The sequence below is a fragment of the Colletotrichum chrysophilum genome (assembly GCF_026319265.1).
Source record: "Colletotrichum chrysophilum strain AFK26 chromosome Unknown scaffold_6, whole genome shotgun sequence".
Lineage (NCBI taxonomy): Eukaryota > Fungi > Ascomycota > Sordariomycetes > Glomerellales > Glomerellaceae > Colletotrichum > Colletotrichum chrysophilum.
In genome coordinates, this window is record NW_026517293.1 from 562,753 (window position 1) to 586,276 (window position 23,524).

Here is a 23,524-nt window from a genome sequence, read left to right on the forward strand (position 1 = left end):
TTATTTGGTGACAACGTTGACGGTGGCGACGCCGAACAAGCTGAGGTTCAGGCAAGAAACGATGCCCTGTGAGCCCAAGCTGACGTTGAAGCAGTTAGGGTCGACTCTGTTCGCCAGCAAGCCGAGACTCGTGACGCAGCTGAGGAGATCCGTGACTGATACCGCCGCGTTCACGTTGCTGGCAAGGCCGCTTGCTTGGGCGCCCACGCCGATGTTCAGACAGGTCTGGGGCAAGCTGGTGATACAGGCGGATTGGATCTTCTGCACGATACACTGGCCGATTTGTAACGAGCTCAGAAGACCGTCGACCAGACAGCCAACTGTGCCCAAGGGGTCTGCAAGAGTCGTGCTGAGAACGTTTGGAATGGAATTGACCACCAGGGCCGCCTGACAGAGGTTGACCTGGGCATTGAGACCGTTCGTCAAGTTGAACGACGCATCCAGAAGAGCTCCGCAAGCCGTGGGAACCTGCGGGCAAGCTGTTCCTGATGGGCATAGCACCGCCGTGTTTGCTCTGGAGCTGTTGATGGGCAGGCCGGTGCCCTGTTCGATGCAGTTGAGGACCGCCAGACCAGAAGTAGCTGCATTGTTTGTGATGCAAGCTGCTAAGTTAACGGTGTTGCCGAAAAGTCCAGAATATCCGAAAATCCCCAAATTGGCGATACAGACATTGGCTTGCGCCGTAATGGCGGCGACACCCGTGGCAGCCTCGATCTGAGTACATGAGAGCGGCAGACTTGTGACACAGCCAATTGCACTGGCAAGACCGGTCCTGATACAGTCGGCATATGTGCCGAGGAGCCTGAGTCCGGATACGGTACAAGCCGCAACCTGAGGGATGGTGGCATAGTTGCCCAACGCGGCTTGACAAGCGGCGAGCTGCGACGGACTAGGAGTGGTGAGCACCCCGCCGAGGAGGGTCTGATCCAAGATGGAGCATTGAGTCGGGATCGGAACTGCATTGACTTGTGCTTGAGTGATGCAGCGTCCAGTAGGGCTTGCGACGGGCGTGGGGATACATCCCGATGGCGAGGACGTCTGCGTAACGACACGTGTGGCCGTGGGAATGCGAGTCTGCGCGAATACAGTGATGAGACTGCCGGTGCCGCTTACGGTGGAGTAGCGAGTTCCTGTGAAAGAACCGCCAACTCCAGTCGGGATGGTCGTATAGACGGTCGAGATGGGAACGGCCGTGGCCGCAATGACGGTTCTGGTCAGCCCAGTGCCCGATTGGGTAATGAGAGAAGTGCCAGTGAAAGAGGCTCCAGTGACTCCAGAAGGAACAGTGACGTATGTCGTCGTTGGTGCGATTGCTGTCTCGGCGAGAACGGTCCTGATGAGACCGGTGCCACTCTGAGTAACGTAGGAGGTGCCGGTAAAGGTAGCTCCAACAACACCCGTAGGAATTGTGACATATGTTGTCGTGGGCAGGGCAGTTTCTGCGATGACCGTCCTGACAAGACCTGTTCCAGACTGAGTGACCAATGACGTACCGGTGAAAGTAGCGCCAGGCACTCCAGAGGGGATGGTCACGTAGGAAGTCTGAGCCAGGGCAGTCTGGGCGAGAACAGTGACGATAGTTCCGCTGCCAGTAAGGGTGAGGTATGAAGTCCCAGCGAAAACACCTTGGACACCGGTAAGGACGGTCGTCGTCGTCGTGATAGGCAGGGCTGTCTGTGCCTGAACCGTGATCAGAGTAGCGCCCGCGGCGGCTGACTGAGTCACCAGCGAGGTGCCTTGGAAGGTTCCAGGAACTCCAGTTGGGACGGTCACGTAGCTCGTGGTCGGGATAGCCGTCTCCGCGAGGACCGTGATAACGGTAGCTCCCGCAGCAGCAGATTGAGTAACGTACGACGTGCCGGCAAAGTTGCCCGCAACACCAGTCGGGATGGTAGTGAAGCGGGTTGTTGGCAGAGCTGTCTGCGCGAGAACAGTGATAAGGGTAGCGCCAGCAGCTGCGGATTGCGTGACCAGAGACGTGCCTTGGAACGTGCCTGTTACACCGGTAGGGATGGTGATGTATCCCGTCGTCGGAATGGCCGTCTGTGCCAGAACCGTGATGAGAGTAGCTCCTGCGGCAGCAGATTGAGTAACCAAAGACGTGCCGGCAAAGTTGCCAGTAACACCAGTGGGAATGGTGATATATCCTGTTGTAGGGATAGCAGTCTGAGCCAGCACCGTAATCAACGTCGCACCTGCGGGAGCGGACTGAGTGACCAAGGATGTGCCAGCGAAGTTGCCAGTGACGCCAGTCGGGATTGTCACATAACCTGTAGTAGGAATGGCTGTTTGGGCCAATACGGTGATGAGCGTTGCTCCTGCGGCGGCGGACTGCGTGATCAAAGCTGTGCCCTGGAAGTTTCCAGGTACACCCGTGGGAATTGTCACGTATCCCGTCGTGGGAATGGCGGTTTGAGCCAACACAGTAATCAACGTGGCACCTGCGGCAGCCGACTGCGTGATCAAAGACGTACCCTGGAAGTTACCCGGGACGCCAGTGGGAATGGTCACATAGCCGGTGGTCGGAATGGCTGTCTGGGCTAAGACGGTGATGAGCGTGGCGCCAGGAGCGGCAGACTGGGTGATGAGCGAGGTTCCAGCAAAGTTGCCGGGCACGCCGGTGGGAATCGTCACGTAACCAGTCGTTGGGATCGCGGTTTCGGCAATAACAGTTCGGATGAGACCAGTGCCTGACAGAGTGATGAGAGAAGTGCCCTGAAAGTTACCAGCAACTCCTGACACAATCGTCGTGTACGATGTTGTGGGCAAGGCTGTCTCTGCGATAACAGTTCTGATGAGACCAGTGCCGTCCAAGGTGATGAGTGAGGTGCCTTGGAAGTTGCCAGGTACGCCCGAAGGAATCGTGATGTAGGATGTGGTTTGCAGCGCGGTTTGCAGAACCACGGTACCAAGGGCCTGGCCGGCGGTCGTGGGAAGAGTAACGGTTGAAGTGCCTGCAAAGTTGCCGATGACTCCGCTAAAGACTGTCGTGAACGAAATCGGGCGAATAGCGGTCTCTAAGAAAACGGTGACGAGGCTCTGGCCAGGCCCAGTTGTGGGAACTGTAGACGTCTGAGTGCCGGCGAAAGTGCCGAGAATACCTGTGATGATTGTCGTGTAAGAGACAATGACCTGGGCAGGGATAGCAGTCTCCAAGACAACAGTTCGGACATTGGTGCCCGTGCCATCAAGAGTAAGGGTCCTTGTGCCGGTGAAGTCGCTCGTGATTCCACTAGTAACTGTGGTGTATGAGAGCGGCAAGGCGGTTTGAAGAAGGACTGTTCCAAGCTGGCTTCCGACCGGAGGAATAGTGATTGCCTGGGTTCCGATGAATGTTCCAGGAATTCCTGTGAGAACGGTCGTGTACGGAATGGCGGTCTGAAGCAGAACGGTTCCGAGGGTTCCCGTGGCCGAAAGCGTAACCGTCTGGGTTCCGGGGAATACAGTTCCGGCAAGGCCAGTGACGATCGTGGTGTACGATGTCGGGATTGGCAGAGCAGTCTGGATGAGCACAGTTGCGATGGATCCAGACCCTACGAGTGTAGAAGTCTGAGGTCCAGCAAAGGTGGCTCCCGGAATGCCTGTGAAGACGGTTGTGTATGACGTCGGAATTGGAACTGAGGACTGAACCAAGACTGTTGCCAGGGTGCCGGTAGCAGAGAGAGTAACCGTCTGCGTTCCTGGGAAAGTGGCTCCAGGGACACCTGTGAATATCGTGGTGTACGATGTAGGGAAGGGAAGGGCCGTCTCGAGGAGTACTGTGGCCAAGGTTCCAGTTCCAATTGTCGTTGTCTGGGTGCCAAGGAAGGTAGCACCAAGGATACCCGTAGTCTGCGTGACATATGATGTCGGCAGAGGGAGAGCAGTTTGGAGCAAGACAGTTCCGAGGGTGCCAGAAACCGGCAAAGTTGTAGTTCTGGTACCAACAAAGGTGCCAGGGGCACCAGTGAGGAGTGTGGTGTACGAGGTAGGGAAGGGAAGGGCCGTTTGAAGCACCACGGTGGCAATAGTGTCAGATCCTAGGATCGTTGATACCTGAGTACCAGTGAAGGTGCCCGGAATGCCGGTTGTGACTGTAACGTATGACGTTGGGATGGGCAACGCCGTCTGCAAAAGAACGGTACCAAGGGTGCCGCTGACGGGTAGCGTCGTCACGCGAGTGCCAATGAAAGTGCCAGGAGCGCCAGTCAAGATTGTCGTGTAGGAAGTTGGAACAGGCAAAGCAGTCTCAAGCAAGACGGTGCCGATGTTTCCAGTAACGGGCAAAGTCGTCGTCTGCGTACCCGCAAATGTCCCGATAATACCAGTGACGAGAGTGACGTATGATGTAGACAAAGGCGGAATAGCCGTTTCCTCGAATACCGTACCCAGCGTTCCGCTGACCGGGCCCGTTGAAGTACGAGTGCCCACAAACGTGTCAGTGACGCCGCGAGTAATCGTGGTGTAGCCAGTAACAATAGGCGGGATGGCGGTCTGGAGCAAAACGGTGCCCAAAGTGCCAGTAAGCGGCAAGGTGATTGTCTGAGTGCCGGCGAACGTGCCGATGGTGCCAGTCGGGATCGTGGTGTACGAAGTGACTGGTGGCAGAGGCAGCGCCGTCTGTATAAGTACGGTGCCGACCGTTCCTGAGCCTGCCAAGGTAGTTGTCTGAGCGCCGATAAATGTGCCCGGGATTCCGGTGATGAGCGTCGTGTACGACGTTGGCACTGGAAGAGCTGTCTCCAAGAGCACGGTTCCAAGGGTGCCAGTAACGGGAAGAGTTGTTGCTCGTGTGCCGGCAAAGGTGCCGATGACACCGGTGAGGACCGTGGTATAAGACGTGACTGCATTGGGGATGGCAGTTTGAGCCAAAACCGTACCAATAGTACCAGTCACCGGGAGAGTGGTGAGTTGGGTTCCGATGAAGGTAGCCCCAGGTACTCCGGTGGGAATCGTGACATACGAAATGTCAGCCGGGAGCGCGGTTTGAGCCAAGACAGTACCAATGGCACCAGTGAGGGGTAGGGTAGAGAACTGGGTGCCGATGAAGCTTGCGCCGGGCACGCCAGTTGGAACGGTGATGTACGAAATCACCGCGGGCAGTGCACTCTCGATGATAACGGTGCCAATCGTGCCAGTAACTGGAAGCGTGGTGGTGAGAGGACCAACGAAAGTAGCTCCTGGAATTCCACTGAAGATCGTGGTGAACGAGGTCGTCGGAAGGGCAGGGAGCGCGGTTTGAGCCAATACCGTGCCGATCGTTCCAGTAGCGGGCAGAGTCGAAAATTGCGTACCGATGAAAGTAGCTCCAGGAATACCAGTGAAGATGGTGGTGAGCGACGTTGTCGGGATGGCAGGGAGAGCAGTCTCTGCGAGAACGGTGCCAATGGAACCGGTGACAGGCAGAGTGCTGAACTGGGTGCCGACGAACGTGGCTCCTGGTACTCCAGTGAAGATCGTCGTGAACGAAGTCGCGGGGACGCTGGGAATGGCTGTCTCGAGGAGTACAGTTCCGAGAGTTCCAATGACGGGCAAAGTGCTCGTCCTGGTGCCGGGGAAAGTGGCGCCAGGGATGCCTGTGAGGATCGTGGTGAACGCAGTTGTGCCAGCGCTGGGGATGGCAGTTTGAAGGACTACAGTGACCAAGCCAGGATTGGTGACCGCGGCAGGAAGGGTCGTTGTCTGAGTTCCATCGAAAGAACCAAAGATACCCGTGATGATCGTGACATATGACGTGTTGATGACCGTGACAGACGGCAGAGCCGATGAAGTAGCCTCGGGTATAGCAGTCTCAAGAACAACCGTAATCAGACCGTCAGTGCCAAGAGCTGGTAAAGTGCGAGTCTGCGTTCCGGCGAATGTGCCAGGGACGCCACTGAAGATGGTCGTGAACGAAGCCAAAGGAACGGCGGTCTCCAGGAGAATCGTTCCCACGTTGCCTGTGCCGGCGATAGGCAGGGTTCGCGTGCTTGTTCCAACGAAAGTGCCCGGAAGGCCCGTGACCTGGGTCACGTAAGACACCACAGGAACGGCAGTCTGGAGTAGTACCGTGGCTAAGTTGCCAGTACCAACGACAGGTAGAGTAGTCGTCTGGGTTCCGATGAAGGATCCAGGAATACCCGTAACAAGCGTGGTGAACTGAAGGCTCACAGTTGGGCTTGCAGTAGGGATAGCCGTCTGAAGAACGACCGTGCCAAGTCCGTCGATACCAGTGCCAGGCAGAGTGAGCGTCGAAGTTCCCACGAACGTGCCAGGGACGCCAGAGAAAATCGTGGTATAAGACTGGGCCAATGCCGTAGGCAAAGCAGTCTCCAAAACAACTGTACCAAGGCCGTCTGCACCAGTTCCAGAGAGGGTGCGAGTTTGGGTTCCCAGGAATGTTCCTGGGATGCCAGAGAAGACCGTCGTGTACGAAGCCGCGAGCGCAGTAGGAAGGGCTGTCTGAAGAACGACAGTGCCGAGGCCGTTCGTGCCAGTGCCCGGGAGGGTAAGCGTTGAAGTGCCGACAAAGGTGCCCGGAACGCCAGAAAAGATGGTCGTGTAGGACTGAGCGAGTGCCGTTGGCAACGCCGTCTCCAACACAACCGTTCCGAGGCCATCTGCGCCAGTACCAGATATAGTACGAGTTTGAGTTCCAAGGAACGTACCCGGGATACCGGAGAAGATGGTTGTGAACGATTGAACAGGGGCCGAGGGAATGGCTGTCTGTAAGACAACGGTACCTAATCCATCAGTACCAGGAGCCAGAGTAAGAGCCTGTGTACCGATAAACGTTCCAGGAATGCCAGAGAAGATGGTTGTGTAGGAGATTGGGCTTGTGATGGGCAGCGCGGTCTCCAAGAGAACAGTGCCGAGGCCATCGGCTCCAATACCAGACAAGGTTCGGGTCTGGGTACCAGTAAAGGTTGCCGGTATTCCAGTGACGATTGTGACGTACGAAGCCGCATTCGACGTGATTGCAGGAATCGCGGTCTCCAAGAAGACGGTCCCGGTTCGCTGGGTTCCAGTAGGCTGGGCCGTCGAAGCGCGGGTTCCAGGGAATGTGCCCAGGACGCCGGTGATGACGGTGACGTACGTAATATCAATGCTTTGAGCGGTAGGCAGAGCAGTCTGAATCAGGACTGTGCCAACAGTGCCGCTGATGATCGGGAGCGTGGTTGTCTGGGTTCCGATGAAAGTACCCGGAACGCCAGTAAGCAGCGTCGTGTATTCGATCGGGCTGGCGGTGGGAACGGCGGTCTCCAAAAGAACCGTTCCGATCGTGGCACCGGAAATCAACGGCAAAGTGTTGGTTTGGGTTCCAGCAAACGTTCCCGGAACACCAGTAAGAATCGTGGTATACTGCAGTCCAGGAGGAGTTGAGGTTGCAATCGGCAGAGCAGTTTGCAAGAGAACAGTACCAAGACCATCAGGGCCAGCAGGCAAAGTGGTTGACAGAGTACCAATAAAGGTTCCCGGTACACCAGTCAGAATAGTCGTGTACGAAGCACCAGGGGTACTTGTAGGCGTAGGGAGAGCAGTTTGGAAGATAACTGTGGCGATGCCGTCGCTTCCCACGGGCAGGGTGGTTGCCAAAGTGCCGATGAATGTACCTGGCAAGCCCGAGAAGATCGTAGTATATGAAACTCCTGGCGACGAGACTGTGGGCGTGGGGATGGCAGTCTGGAAGATGACAGTTGCGATGCCGTCCGTGCCGGTAGGGAGCGTCGTGGCCACGGTGCCCGCGAAGGTACCAGGCACACCCGAGAACAGAGTTGTGTAGGAAACAGGTGCGATAGTGGGCAAGACAGTTTGAAGCAACACGGTAGCAATTCCGTTTGTGCCCGCTGGCAATGTAGTAGCTTGGGTACCGAGGAATGTTCCTGGGATGCCAGTGAGCACAGTCGTGTATGACACGGGAGAAACTGTCGGCAGAGCAGTTTGCAACAACACAGTCGCAATGCCGTCGGTTCCGACCGGCAAGGTGGTGACCTGAGTGCCGGTAAATGTTCCTGGGAGACCTGTGAGGATCGTGGTGAAGCGAATGCTCTCAGACGGGATTGCAGAAGCAATAATGACAGTTGCGATACCATCAGGTCCGGCGGGGAGTGTGGACGTTTGAGGTCCAGCAAACGTGCCAACGATGCCCGAGAAGATGGTCGTGTACGTGACAGTGACACTCGGGGGAGCGGTTGACAAGGCACTCTCAATAAGGACAGTCTCGATACCATCGAGACCGACTGGCAGCGTTGTAGTGCGGACCCCAGAGAAACTTCCAGGAACGGCGGTGAAGATTGTGGTAATCGCGCCAGCGGTAGCCGTAGGCAGGGCGGTCTGGATGAGTACCGTCTCAATGCCGTCAAGACCGGCGGGCAGAGTAGATGTCAAAGAGCCCAAAAATGTTCCGGGAATACCAGTAAATATGGTAGTAACTGCGGTCGGGCTTGCTGTAGGCAGAGCAGTCTGGATAAGCACCGTCTCGATACCATTTGGACCGACCGGAAGAGTTGTTGTGACGGGTCCAACAAAAGTGCCTGGGATTCCAGTGAACACGGTGGTAAGGCCAGTAGCGGTCTGAATAGCACTCAAAGCAGTTTGGATGAGAACGGTCTCAATGCCGTCAAGACCAGCCGGGAGTGTGGTCGTGAGAGGACCCAACGTGCCAGGAATGCCCGTGAAGATCGTTGTCAAACCAGTAGCTGTCGGGATAGCGCTAAGAGCAGTCTGAATGAGGACCGTCTCGATTCCATCAGGGCCAGCGGGCAAGGTTGTTGTCACAGGACCGATGAAAGTGCCAGGGATACCGGTGAAGACCGTCGTCAGGCCAGTTGCGCTTGGGATAGCAGTCAACGCGGTCTGGATCAGAACAGTTTCGATACCATCTGGGCCGGCGGGTAAAGTGGTTGTCAGGGATCCTATGAAGGTTCCTGGGATACCCGTAAATACCGTAGTAACTGCGGTCGGGCCGGCGGTCGGGCTAGCTGTAGGGCCTACCGTTGGAAGAGCTGTTTGGATGAGAACGGTCTCGATACCATCAAGTCCAGCAGGTAGAGTGGTTGTCACAGAACCCAAGAAGGTGCCAGGAACACCCGTGAAGATTGTCGTGGCAGCGGTCGCGCTCAGGACGACTCCTGATAACGCAGTCTGGATGAGAACGGTTTCGATACCATCAGGGCCGGCGGGAAGCGTCGTCGTCAGGGAACCCAAGAATGTTCCGGGAATACCAGTGAAAACGGTCGTGACGGCAGTAGCGGTCGGCGTAATGCTAGGCAAAGCAGTTTGGATCAATACTGTTTCAATGCCATCAAGGCCGGCCGGAAGCGTTGTCGTCAAGCTTCCCACGAAAGTTCCTGGAATGCCGGTGAAGAGTGTGGTAAGCCCAGTGGCAGTCGGAACAACGCCGGAAAGGGCAGTCTGAATGAGTACCGTTTCGATACCATCAAGTCCAGCGGGCAGTGTCGTGGTGATAGGACCCACGAAAGTTCCCGGAACGCCAGTGAAAATCGTAGTGAGACCAGTGACGGTAGGAGTGACACCAGGAAGAGCAGTCTGAATAAGAACTGTCTGGATGCCGTCGGGGCCAGCAGGCAATGTTGTGGTGACGGGGCCTACGAAAGTTCCCGGGATGCCAGTGAAGATTGTGGTGAGACCAGTAGCAGTGGGAGTGAGCGCAGGAATAGCAGTCTGGATGAGGACTGTTTCCACACCATCTGCGCCGACTGGTAGAGTGGTAGTCTGAGGTCCCGCGAACGTTCCGGGGATTCCGGTGAAAATCGTCGTGACTGCACCAGGGGTTGCTGTCGGTGTCGCAGATACACCCTCGGTGAAGGGGACGTACACAACGACCGTGTCGGGAAGAGTTGGGTCTCCTTGGATGCTGACGCCAATGGTGGTGCTGAAGCGAATCCTGCCAGTGTAGAGAGAGGTGATCGTTACCTGGCTGCGGGTGAGAGTCGGTGTCGTCAACGGCACCGTGGCAGAAGGTACAAGGCCGGAAGGCACAAGGACGATAACGGTACCGGTTTCACCAGCCGCAGTAGGGAAGACAGTCGACAAGGCGGGAGCGGTCCCATCGTACGTCGATGTAATCGTGTCGAAGAAGACGCCAGGAGACTGGATAATGACGGTGCCTGGAAGGCCGCTCGCCGCAGGCGGAATCGTGAGGGTGGTTGGGATAGGACCAGCGGAGAAGATTGTTGTGTATGACAGCGCAGGGTCGATTGGCAAACCCGAGGTGGCGGACGTAACCACCACCACAGTACCAGGAAGACCGCTTGACAGGGGCGGCAGAGTGAACGTCGTGGGAATGGGACCGGCAGAAAAGACGGTTGTGTACGACAATGCCGGGTCGATAGGCAGATCGGACGAAGCGGTCGGGACCACAACGACGGTTCCTGGAAGACCACTTGCTGCTGGAGGAAGGGTGTAGGTCGTCGGGATTGGACCCGCAGAGAAAACCGTTGTAAGTGAGAGGGCGGGGTCGATCGACAGATCGGATGAAGTTGTAGGAACAACGACAATTGTACCAGGGAGACCACTTGCTGCGGGAAGGATTGTGTAAGTCGTAGGAATAGGACCCGCAGAGATGACGGTCGTATATTGGATGGCGGGGTCGATGAGCAAGTCCGAAGAAGTTGCTGACGGCACAATGACAACTGTGCCAAGAGAGCCGCTGACAGCCGGAGTGATTGTGAAAGTCGTCGGAACAGGACCCGCAGAGAAGAAGGTGGTGAATTGCAGGGCGGGGTCAACGAGCAAATCTGACGAGGTTGCTGATGGAACAACAACCACCGTGCCAGGAAGACCGCTGACTGCCGGAGGTAGGGTGTAGGTGGTGGGAACGGGACCAGCGGAGAATACGGTGGTGTACTCGAGAGCCGGGTCGACGAGCAGGTCCGAAGAAGTCGTCGAGGGGACGACCACGACTGTGCCTGGCAACCCACTGGATGCTGGAGCAAGAGTGAAGGTCGTCGGGATGGGGCCAGCAGAGAACACAGTGGTGTATTCGAGAGCAGGGTCGACAAGCAAGTCCGAAGAGGTTACTGAAGGAACGATCACAACCGTGCCTGGCAGTCCGCTGACTGCAGGGGGGAGGGTGAAGGTTGTCGGGATAGGACCAGCAGAGAACACAGTAGTGAGTGAAAGTGCCGGATCAATGGGAAGGTCTGAAGATGCTGTCGGGACCACGATGATAGTGCCGAGGTCTCCAGAAATAGCTGGCAAAATTGTAAGAGTCGTAGGGACTGGGCCGGCCGAGAAGACTGTGGTGAATGACAGAGCCGGGTCGACAGCCAGGTCCGAGGATGTGGTCGGAACAATCACAACAGTACCGGTTTCGCCCAGAGAAGCCGGGAGGAGGGTGAAAGTAGTCGGGACGGGGCCAGCTGAGGTGACCGTGATGAAAGCACCAGGACTGGCACCCAAAGTGGGAGTCTCGACAATAACGGTTGCCAAATCACCAAGAACGGATGGCAGGATGGTTCTTGTAGCCAAAGCCGGGCCTCCCGTGGTAATAGTGGTGTATGAAACTCCAGAGATGCTTGTGGCCGTGGCCTCGGAGACAATGACCGAGACCACTCCATCGGGACCGGTAACAATGTTGGTGGCGGGGAGGACTCCAGTGCCTGGGATGGTGGTGAAGACGGTGGTGGCCGCGGTTGGCGTGATTGTAGGCTCACCAGAGGTGTCAGGGTCGAGGAAGATGACGGAGACGATGCCGTCAGCGCCGGTGACCGTGGTGGTCGCGGGCAAGAGACCAGTGCCAGGTGCCGTGGTAAAGACGGTAGTCGGTGCGCCTGGTGCAGCCGTTGTGGGTGTTTGGAAGATGACCGAAACGATGCCATCTGCGCCCGTAACAGTCGTGGCCTCGGGAAGCAGACCGGTGCCAGGAACGGTGGTGAAGATGGTCGTGGGAAGACCTCCTGAAGTGACTGTGGGTGCCTCGAAAATGACTGAGACCAGTCCATCGGTTCCGGTGACTGTGAGTGTTGCAGGGAGAGCACCAGTTCCAGGGATCGTGGTAAAGACCGTGGGCAGCTCGCCCGAGGTCGTGGGAGTCTGGAAGATGATAGAGACAACACCATCGGCGCCAGTGACTGTAGTTGCTGTAGGAAGAAATCCAGTTCCGGGTACCGTGGTGAAGACGGTAGTGGGAATGGCGGTCGCCGAGACAGTGGGAGTCTCGAAAATGACAGACACAATTCCATCTGCACCAGTAACGGTGGTGGCCGTCGGAAGAAGGCCAGTTCCCGGAACGGTGGTGAAGACGGTGCCTCCAGAAGTCACGCCAATCGTGGGAGTCTCGACAATCACAGACACGATACCATCAGTACCGGTAACCGTGGTGGTAGTCGGAATAAGACCAGTACCAGGAGCGGTACTGAAGACGGTGCCTCCAATTGAGCTGACGTCGGCATTCGGCGTCTGGATGATGACAAGACCAATGTCATCAAGACCAGTGGGCAAGATCGTGGTGGTAGACGGAATGAGACCGGAGTATCCGCTTGTGATGGTAGAGAAGGCTCCCGGAATATCGATGATGACTGTGAGAACACCAGTGCCAATTGGCGATACCGTGGTCGTTCCTGCAGAAGTTGCTCCAAAGCGCGTTGAGGTGATCTCGAACAGCGCCTCTGGAACTTGAACAAGCACGGTAGTTGGGTCGCCAATGTTGACTGGAGTCTGGGTCTGGATCAAAGTAACCGAGCCTGCATAAGGAGTGGTGACGGTGGTGATCGCGCCAATTGTAGGCGTTGACAGCGCTGTGGGAGTCGAGAGAGCTGGAACCTGTACCATGACGGTCTGAATGCCGTCGAGACCGATGGACATTGTTGACGTACGCACAGATGACAGGCCTGGGATCGAGGTTGTGACCAAGAAGAGTCGCCGAGGAACCGCGACGAGCACCGTGACTGGGTCACTGAGACGAGAGGGCGACAACGTCGTTGTGATGAAAGCAGAACCAGTCATGCTCGGGTCGAACGATGTGACCGTGACAGTTCCGCCTGAGCCGGTAAGTGAAGGCGTGGTGATTATCGGCGCCGTGATGGGCCCTGCCGCAGTGGGGATCTGGGCGAGGACGGTGCCAGGAAGGCCAGAAGCTGCGGGTGCAATAGTCTGGAACAAAGTGATAGAACCATCGTAGCCAGTCGTAACCGTGATGTACGAAATGATGTTCTCAGTAACCGAAGTCGGCAGAGTGGCCGCGGTGCTGGGTACCAGAACGACAGCAGTGGCGAGTCCATCGATACCGGTGACGGATCCGAGCTGGGTCTGGACGATTGAGCCATCGTAACCACTTGTGACGGTGGTGTATGATAAGCCAGGGACACTGGTAGTAGCCGAAGGATCGACGGTAATCGGGGGAGTGGCACCCGGTCCGAGGGAAGGCAAGCCAAGAGAGATCGAGATATCGATACTGATTTTAGGAACTTGCACAAGAACCGTTGCGAGACCATCAAGACCAAGGATTGAGCCGATGAGCGTCTGGAGGAACGAGCCATCGTAAGTCTCAGTGACAGTGGTGTACGAGATGCCGGGCACGCTAGTTCCTGACGTCGCCGGTGCGACTGTGATAGATCCAGTAGGAACCTGCACAATGACGGTAGCAAGACCGTCTGCACCCGTGGCTGATCCAATAAGGGTTTGCAGGACCGAGCCGTCATATCCGCTCGTGATGGTGGTGTAGTCAAGACTAGGCAGAGCGGTGATCGTGGGAGTCTGGACGACGACAGTGACGAGACCATCAGGGCCAGTGACCGAGTCAGTTTGGGTAGCGATGACCGAGCCTGGATATCCAGTTGTGATCGTAATGAATAAAGCAGGGTCGCCAGATTCAGTAGCGCTTGCACTGTTGGACGGGAGAACTGTAAGTGTTCCAGTTGGCTGCAAAACGATAACAGTAGCGAGACCATCTGCGCCGGTGGTGAATCCAGTCTGCGTAAGCAGTAGAGAACCGTCGTATCCACTGGTAAGAGTAGTGTACTGGGTCGCGCCAGAGAGAACATTGGACGGCACCTGGACGACAATAGTACCCAACTCAGAAATACCTGTACCAGCCGGAGCGAGAGTGGTGGTCAGGGTGACCGAACCGGGATAAGCGCTTGTGAGAGTTGTGTACAGAGCGCCAAGAGGATCCGTAGAGGTAGGAACTTGGACAACGACTGTCTGGACCGGAACGCCGCCGACTGTACCAATGGGAAGGCTCGTCGTCTGGGTAAGAAGTCCGTCGTAACCACTGGTGATAGTGGTGAACTGGATTCCGTCGGAGACTGTGGCAGTAGGGACCTGCACAACCACGGTCTGGATGGGAAGACCTCCAACAGTAGCAACAGGCAAGGTGGTTGTCTGCGTAACTGAGCCATCGTAGCCACTTGTAAGAGTGGTGAGGAAAACACCAGGCAGAGCTGTCTGAGTCGGCACTTGAACAATAACAGACCGGATTGTCGATCCATCAATGGTAACCGCAGGCAATGTTGTTGTCAAGGTCACAGAACCGTCATAGCCATTTGTCAAAGTGACGAGGAGATCATCAAGATCAATCGAGTCGGTCGGCACAAGGGTAGGAACCTGTGCGATCACAGTTTGAATCGTCGAACCATCAATAGTTGCAACGGGCAGAGTGGTGAGTTGAGTAATTGAGCCATCATAGCCACTTGTGACGGTGGTAAGGAAGACTCCGGGATCGACAGTAGCGCTGGGGACTTGTACGACGACTGTTCCAAGATCTCCAGGATTCGCGGGCGCCAAGGTGGTGGTCTGAGGGACCAAACCAGTGTAGCCGCTGGTGATGGTAGTATAAGAAGCAGCCAAAGGATCGGAAGTAGCACTCGCGGGGATTTGAACGATGACAGTTCCAAGACCAGATAGGTCGGTAACGTCTGGTGGCAGGGTCGTGGTGAGCGGAATGGAGCCGTCGTACGTGCTGAATATTGTGGTGAAAGACGCAGGCAAAACACCGTCTGTTGATGTTGGCAGGGCATCCCCCGTAGACGTGGCGAGGATATCCGGAAGCTGGACAATGACAGTGCCGAGACCAGATGGGTCGGTTGCAGCAGGCGGCAAAGTAGTTGTCAAGGTAACTGAGCCAGGGTACGTGCTGAAAATGGTTGTGAACGAAGCGGCAAGAGGATCAGTCGCGGAAGACGCCAAGTCGCCTGGAACCTGTATGATGACTGTTCGGATGCCACTTGGGTCCGCAACGTCAGGCAGGGCCGTAGAAGTGAGAGTCACGGAGCCAGCGTATGTCGACGTCACGGTGGTGAAAAGATCGCCCAAAATGTCTGTCGATGTGGCTTGATCGCCAGGAACTTGCACAATGACGGTCCTGATGCCGGTCGGGTCTGCAATGTCTGGAAGAGCTGTTGATGTAAGGGTAACAGATCCAGCGTACGTGGATGTAATCGTGGTGAAGATGTTGCCCAAAGCATCAGTGCTTGTTGCCGCTTGATCGGGAACTTGGACGATAACTGTTCTAATGCCAGTGGGGTCTGCAGGATCAGGGAGTGCTGTGGATGTAAGAGTAATCGAACCGGCGTACGTCGATGTTACTGTCGTGAACAACTCACCCAAGCTGCCAGTGCTCAATGGAAGCTGAGTAGGCACCTGCACAATAACCGTGCCAAGACCGGCAGGGTCAGTCGCATCAGGCAGGAGAGTCGTGGTCAAGGTGACCGAACCGTCGTAGACGCTGGTGACAGTAGTAAAGGCATTGGCCAGCGCGCTTGGAACTTGGACAATGACAGTGCCAATTTCACCGAGGCCAGTTCCTGTAGGCAAGGCCGTCGTGGTCTGAATGATACTGCCATCGTATGTGGTGGTGATGGTAGTAAAGACGGCTGTGACGGACAGGACAGGGGTGCTGATGAGGGAAGCAGGCTGAAGGATGATGACCGTGCCGATATCGCCAGGATTGGCCGGAGCAATCGTCGACGTGGCCACGGCAGACCCATCATAAGTGCTGATGATTGTTGTGAAATCAGCCGTTGGAGTGGCGATGGGCTCGTAGAAGATGATGGTGCCAACAGCGTCGGTGCCAGAAGGTGCCAAAGTCGAAAGAAGGGGCTCCAAGCCACTGTAAGTGCTGGTGAGAGTGACATAGGAAGAGACTCCGGGGATGGAGACGCTTGCGCTTGGTACGAGAACCACAACAGTTCCAATAGTGTCAGTTCCTGCAGGTGCCAAGGTAGAAGTTGTGAGAGACGATCCATCGTACGTGCTGATGACCGTGGTGTAGGATGGGAGGTCCGAGGTTGTAACAAGGAGATCCGGGTCGAAAATGACGACAATGCCGGGATCGCCAGTGACAGTCGGCAAGATTGTTGTAGTCGACGTAACGGATCCAACACCAGGGCTAGTGATGGTTGTGAATACAAGCGGTTGAGTGGCCGTCGGCTCAAGAATGATAACCGTCCCGTCGGTGTCGGTTCCGGTAGGGAAGATGGTGGTGGCAGACGGTACCAGACCGGTGTATCCGCTGGTGATAGTGGCAAAGTTGAAGGTGGGAGTGCTTCCGTCCGTGGCAGTGGGCACCAAAATGATGACTTGGCCAAGTGTCTCGGTGCCAGTAGGCAGGATGGTTGTCGCAGATGGCACGAGACCGGAGTAGCCACTCGTAAGCGTGACGAACAGCGCCGGGTCACCACCAGCTCCTGATGAGGCTGGCTCGAGAATGATAATGGTACCTTCATCGTTGTCACCGGTCGGGAAGACCGTGGTGGCGGAGGGAAGAGCACCAGTGTATGCGCTTGTGATGGTCGCGAACGAGATGCTTCTGGTGGGAGCAGAGGGGACGCCAGTAATGCCGGGAACGAAGATGACAGTGGCACCAGGCTCACCAGAGGGACCCCCTGGGAGCGTGGAGGTGAAGGTAATCGAGCCATCATACGTGCTTGTGAGCAAGTTTGGCAGGGCGTCGGTGATGCCCGGAACATAGACGACAGTAGACGGAGCCTCGCCATTCGGGCCAGCAGGGAATGTGCTGATGAGAGTGACTGATCCGCCGTACGTGGTGGTGAGGATATCTCCGAGGGCCGTAGTAGCACTTGGAACCAAAACGATGACTGCAGAAGAGCCAGGCGGCCCAAACGGAACGGTCGTTGTCAGGGTCACAGAGCCAGGGTATGTGCTTGTCAAGACATCCAGTGCGGGAACAGTTGGGCTGGGTACAAGAACGACAGTCGCGCCAGGCAAGCCATCGGTACCAACGGGAAGTGTGGTTGTTGAGATGATCGATCCGTCGTAAGTGCTGGTAAGAAGTCCACCACCTTGAAGGCCAGTGGCAGTCGGCACGAGAACGACGGTCTGCACAGGATCGCCCGAGGCATCCAAGATGGTTGAGGTCAACGTCACAGAACCATCGTAGCCGCTTGTCAACACTCCAGGATCCGGGAGAGCGGAAGACCCCGGCACGAAGATTGCCGTTTGAATGGGGTTTCCAGATGGGTCCAAAATTGTCGATGTCAATGTGATGGATCCATCGTAAGTGCTCGTGGGAAGACCAATGTTTGGCAAGCTGGTAGCTCCTGGCACAAAGACAGCAGTCTGGATGGGGTTTCCAGAGGCATCCAAGATCGTTGATGTTAACGTGACAGAGCCATCGTACGTGCTGGTAGGAAGCCCGTTGTTTGCCAAGCTCGTAAGGCCTGGTACAAATACTGCGGTCTCAACAGGGTTGCCTGAAGCATCCACAATAGTTGAAGTCAGTGTGACTGAGCCATCATATGTACTCGTTGGTAGACCGGTGGCCAGCAAGTTAGACACACCGGGCACAAAGATAGCCGTCTGGATAGGATTTCCAGACGCATCCAGGATGGTTGAAGTCAGAGTGACAGAGCCATCATAGGTGCTGGTGGGAAGATCCAGGCTGGGTAGTGCAGTCGATCCGGGAACGAAAATTGCCGTCAAGACGGGGTTACCAGAAGGATCCAGGATAGTGGAGGTCAAGGTAACAGATCCATCGTATGTGCTAGTGGGAAGCACGTTGGACAAGCCAGTGACTGTCGGGATGAAAACCGCGGTCTGAATCGGGTTGCCAGATGCGTCCAAGATGGTGGAAGTAAGAGTAACAGATCCATCATGGAAGCTTGTTGGGAGCACGTCGGGCAGGCCCGTGATCGTCGGAACAAATACGGCAGTCTGGATTGGGTTGCCTGAAGGGTCCAAGATCGTCGACGTCAACGTCACAGATCCGTCATAGAAGCTGGTCGGAAGAACGTTCGGCAAGCCAGTGATAGACGGCACGAAGACCGCAGTTTCAACTGGGTTTCCAGACGCGTCAAGAATTGTGGAAGTTAGAGTCACCGAACCATCGTAGAAGCTGGTTGGCAGGGCACCTGGAAGGCCAGTGTTGCTTGGCACAAACACGGCAGTCTGGATTGGGTTTCCGGACGCGTCCAAAATAGTAGACGTCAACGTCACCGATCCATCGTAAAGGCTGGTCGGCAATGCGCCAGGTGCACTAGGCAATCCGGTGATGCTTGGAACGAAGACAGCCGTTTGAATCGGGTTACCCGACGCGTCAAGAATGGTCGATGTAAGCGTGATAGATCCATCGTAAAGACTCGTTGGCAGGACACCCGGTAGACCAGTGACACTTGGCACGAACACAGCCGTTTGAACAGGGTTTCCGGAAGCATCAAGAATGGTGGATGTAAGCGTAACAGACCCGTCATATAGACTTGTTGGCAAAACATCGGGTAGACCGGTGATGCTTGGTACAAATACAGCCGTTTCAACTGGGTTACCAGAAGCATCGAGGATAGTTGACGTGACAGTGATCGACCCGTCATAAAGACTGGTTGGGAGGACACCAGGAAGGCCAGTAACGCTAGGCACACCGCTCGGCACGAAGATCGCGGTTTGGACAGGGTTACCCGAGGCATCGAGTATAGTTGATGTCACCGTAATTGACCCGTCGTAAAGGCTCGTGGGCAAAGCGGTAGGAAGACCGGTAATGCTTGGCACGAAGACTGCAGTTTGAATAGGGTTGCCTGAAGCATCGAGAATGGTCGATGTGACGGTGACGGACCCATCGTACAGACTTGTTGGCAATTGGGGAATGCCAGTGACGCTGGGAACAAAGACGGCCGTCTCAACTGGGTTTCCGGAGGCGTCCAAGATTGTTGATGTCAATGTGATCGAGCCATCGTAGAGGCTGGTCGGCAGTTGAGGAACACCCGTGATACTTGGGACGAACACAGCGGTCTCGACGGGGTTTCCGGAAGGATCCAGAATTGTCGACGTTAAGGTTACGGATCCATCATAGAAGCTTGTTGGCAATGCGGGCAAGGCAGTTGAGCCTGGGACGAAGATTGCAGTAAGAACAGGGTTGCCAGACGGGTCCAGGATTGTCGAGGTTACGGTGACAGAGCCGTCGTAAGTGCTTGTAGGCAAAGTAGGAACAGCAGTAGGCAAACCGATTGAGCTTGGGACGAGAACCAAGGTCTCGATAGGATCACCTGCGCTGTTGAGAATTGTCGAGGTGATCTCAACTGAGCCATCGTAAGTGCTCGTAAGGATATTAGGGGGCGCCGGTGTCGCCGTAATGCCGGGAACAAGAACAATCGTGGCACCAGGAAGGCCGTCAGTTCCAGCCGGCAGTGTCGTGGTTGAAATGACTGAGCCGTCGTAAGTGCTTGTGAAAAGACCGCCAGCTGACACAACGGTTGTTGGGCGAGGGATGAAGATGATCGTCGCTCCAGGGTCGCCAGCAGTTCCTGCAGGTAGGATGGAAGTGAAAGTACTCTGTCCATCGTAAAGACTGGTGAAAACATTCGGGAGTGCTGGGGCCCCCGTGATGCTGGGGACCAGGACAACGGTGGCTCCAGGCAGACCATCGGTTCCAACGGGGAGTGTAGTTGTCGAGATGACTGAGCCTCCGTAAGTGCTTGTGAGCAAGCCGCCAGCCGGCAAAGTTGGATCGACACTGGGTACAAGAATGACTGTCTGATCTGGGAGGCCTGAAGCACCTGGAATGACAGAGGTAAGGGTGACAGAGCCGTCGTAGGTGCTGGTGATAAGACCACCTAGCGTAGGGGTCGCGCTCGGCACTAGGATGATCGTTTCGTCAGGCAGACCGGTGACTCCAGGGATGACAGAAGTGAGCGTGATAGAGCCGTCGTAAGTGCTGGTAAGAAGGCCACCAGCTGGCAGACTCGGCACAGCACTAGGTACGAGGACGATCGTCTCATCAGGCAACCCAGTGACACCAGGAATCACGGATGTGACAGTAATAGATCCATCATAAGTGCTTGTGAGAATGTTTGGTAACGCCAGCGAATCGGTCAGATCAGGAACCAGCACAATGGTCTCATCTGGCGCGCCCGAAGCTCCTGGAATGACGGATGTGAGGGTGACAGAACCGCCATAAGTACTGGTGAGGAGATTGGGCAATGATGGAGCAGCGGTAATGCCAGGGACGAACACAATGGTGTCGTCCGGCAGGCCCGAAACACCCGGAACCGTGGACGTGAAAGTGATGGAGCCGTCATAGGTGCTTGTAAAGAGATTGGGCAAAGCCGGCGCGCCAGTGACACTGGGGATGAGGACAAGGGTTTGGTCTGGCAAGCCAGAAACCCCTGGGATCGTCGTTGTGAGTGTGACCGATCCGTCGTACAGGCTCGTCGCCAATCCGCCGACTGCACTCGTGTGGAGGGCAGGGTCGGTTATTGAAGGCACCAGCACAACAGTCTGGTCTGGCAGGCCAGAGGCTCCGGGGATAGTAGTCGTAAGGGTAATCGACCCATCGTACAAGCTAGTGACTAGTCCGCCGATAGCACTTGTCGGGACAGCCGGAGCTGTAATCGAAGGGACTAAGACGACGGTTTGATCTGGCAAGCCAGATACGCCAGGAAGAGTGGTTGTAAGCGTAATCGACCCATCGTACAAGCTGGTGAGCACTGCTCCGAGGGCAGGGTCCGTAATCGAAGGTACAAGCACAAGAGTCTCATCTGGGAATCCAGAAGTGCCCGGAATGGTGGTAGTCAAAGTGATTGAACCATCATAGAAACTCGTAACCAAGCCTCCAGCAACACTGGTAGGAACGGCTGGAGCCGTAAGGGACGGTAGGAAGATGATCGTATCGTCTGGTAGGCCAGAGACACCAGGAATGGTTGAGGTGAAGGTGATTGAGCCGTCGTAGAGGCTCGTGACCAAACCTCCAACACTTCCAGCCGCGCTGGTAGGGTCCACGGGGCTAGTGACGGTCGGAAGGAACACGACAGTCTCATCGGGCAAACCAGATACGCCAGGGATGGTAGATGTGAAGGTAATCGAGCCATCATAGAGACTTGTCACTAAGCCGCCAGGCGTAACCGAGGGCACTGCTGGAGCCGTAATGCTAGGAACAAAGATAATGGTCGCTCCAGGCAGTCCAGAAACTTCGGGCAGAGTCGAAGTGAAAGTAATGGAGCCGCCGTACGTGCTTGTGTATAAGCCCGCCTCGAGAGCGGTAGGCGCAGATGTGGGAAGACCCCCCAAGTCAGAGCTGGGAAGAGCTCCAGCACTTGGGACGTAAACAATGGTATCATCAGGCAGACCGGATGCGACCAGAATTGTGGACGTAAAGGTGACGGAGCCATCATAGAAACTGGTGATTGGACCTGTTGGGGCTGCTGTTGGCTGGCCTGTGATGGTAGGGACGAAGACGATAGTCTCATCTGGCTGACCCGAGACACCAGGAATCGTTGATGTCAAAGTGACAGAACCATCGTAGAAGCTCGTCACCAAGCCCTGGCTCAAGGCTGTTGGAAGCGATGTAGGGAGACCTGGGGTACTTGGAATGAAAACGACAGTTTCATCGGGCAGGCCAGAAACACCAGGAAGAGTCGAGGTGAAAGTAATGGAACCATCGTACAAGCTGGTCACGAGCCCTTGACCCAAAGCCGTAGGTGTCGCTGTGGGCAAACCTGGAAGGCTAGGAACGAAGATGATAGTCGCGCCAGGTAATCCAATAGTATAGGGAGGAATCGTCAAAGCGAACGTGATTGATCCATCGTAAGTGCTCGTGTATACTCCAGGGGCCAGAGTCGTGCCCGGTAGAGATGGCTGGGGCGTAACGCCAGGAACAAGAACGAGGGTCTGGTCGGGCAATCCTGACACGCCAGGGATTGTGGTGGTAAGGGTAACCGAACCATCATAGGAACTGGTGGCCAGCGCAGGCAAGCCTCCGGCGCCGCCAGTAGCAGCTGGGTCGGCCGTGATGCTTGGCACCAAGACAAGAGTCTGGTCAGGAAGACCAGACACGCCAGGGATTGTGGTCGTAAGGGTGACCGAACCGTCGTAAAAGCTGGTAGATAATCCCGGGATGCTTGCCGCTGGTGTAACACTCGGGATGAGGACGACAGTCTCTGGAAGACCGGAGACACCAGGTATCGTGGTAGTCAGTGTGACTGAGCCATCATAGAAACTAGTGATGAGAGCAGGCAATTCACTGGCCCCGTCGTCAGGGAGGCTGGCAGTCGGCGTGACACTCGGGATGAGGACAAGAGTCTCATCAGGAAGACCCGTCACTCCAGGGATGATAGTGGTGAGAGTAACCGAGCCATCGTAGAAACTGGTCACCAAGCCTGGAACTCCACCAGCTCCGCCACCCGGAAGGCTCACCGTCGGCGTGATACTTGGGATAAGGATCACAGTTTGGTCTGGGAGACCCGAGACTCCAGGCAGCGTAGTTGTAAGAGTGACGGAGCCATCGTACAGACTGGTGATTAAATTAGGCAAGACACTAGCACCATCATCCGGCAAAGTCGCCGTAGGCGTGATGCTGGGAATGAGAACTAGGGTCTCGTCAGGAGCTCCTGAAACCCCGGGAATGGTAGTCGTGAGGGTGATGGAACCATCGTAAAGGCTGGTGATAAGTCCTGGCAGACCACCAGCGCCACCGCCCGGCAAGGTCGCCGTGGGTGTAATGCTGGGAACAAGTACCAGGGTCTGGTCTGGGAGACCTGATACTCCCGGAATAGTTGTAGTCAGAGTCACCGATCCATCGTAAAGGCTTGTAGAGAGTGCGGGAAGTCCAGCACCGCCACCAGAACCACCGCTGGTGGCCTCCGGGACGCTGACTGTGGGGGTCGCGCTCGGAATAAGCACAATGACGGTAGCCGGGTCATTGATGTTGGCGGGGAGAACAGTCGTCGTCGCAGGTACCAAGCCGGTGTAGGTCGAAAGCACAGTTGTAAAGGCACCTGTGTCTGAATACACGCTCGTCGGGATGTAGACAATGACAGTGCCTGGGTCGCCAGGGTTGGCGGGTGAAGCAATGGCAGTCGAGATGACGGATCCGGGGTAAGCGGAGGTGACAGTAGTCAAGGCAGGGCCAGGTGTGATTGTCGGCGAAGCCAAGACATCGCTCGGAACGTAGACAATGACAGTTCCGGTTGGATCGGAGCCGGAAGGCAGCTGAGTCTCGATGGAGGTGATGGAACCTCCATAGGTAGACGTAATGGTCTCGAACAATGCTCCAGGTGAGCCAGTAGCACCGGGAGAGGCAGCGCTACTCGGAACCAGGACAACAAGAGTGCCCTGGGAGTTGGTTCCCGTCGGCACAATCGTTGAAGTTGAAAGAATG

General features: G+C 56.0%; 1 protein-coding gene across 1 annotated transcript in view; it reads right to left on the reverse strand.

The window, feature by feature from the left end:
* Positions 1–23,524, reverse strand: part of COL26b_001484 (uncharacterized protein) — a gene marked incomplete at both ends in the record, with an annotated part of 29,800 nt that continues 6,276 nt past the window's right edge. Inside the window, one exon of the mRNA XM_053174433.1 lies at positions 1–23,524. This exon is cut by the window's right edge and continues 5,934 nt beyond it. Within this exon, the coding sequence (XP_053041743.1) occupies positions 1–23,524 (23,524 nt within the window).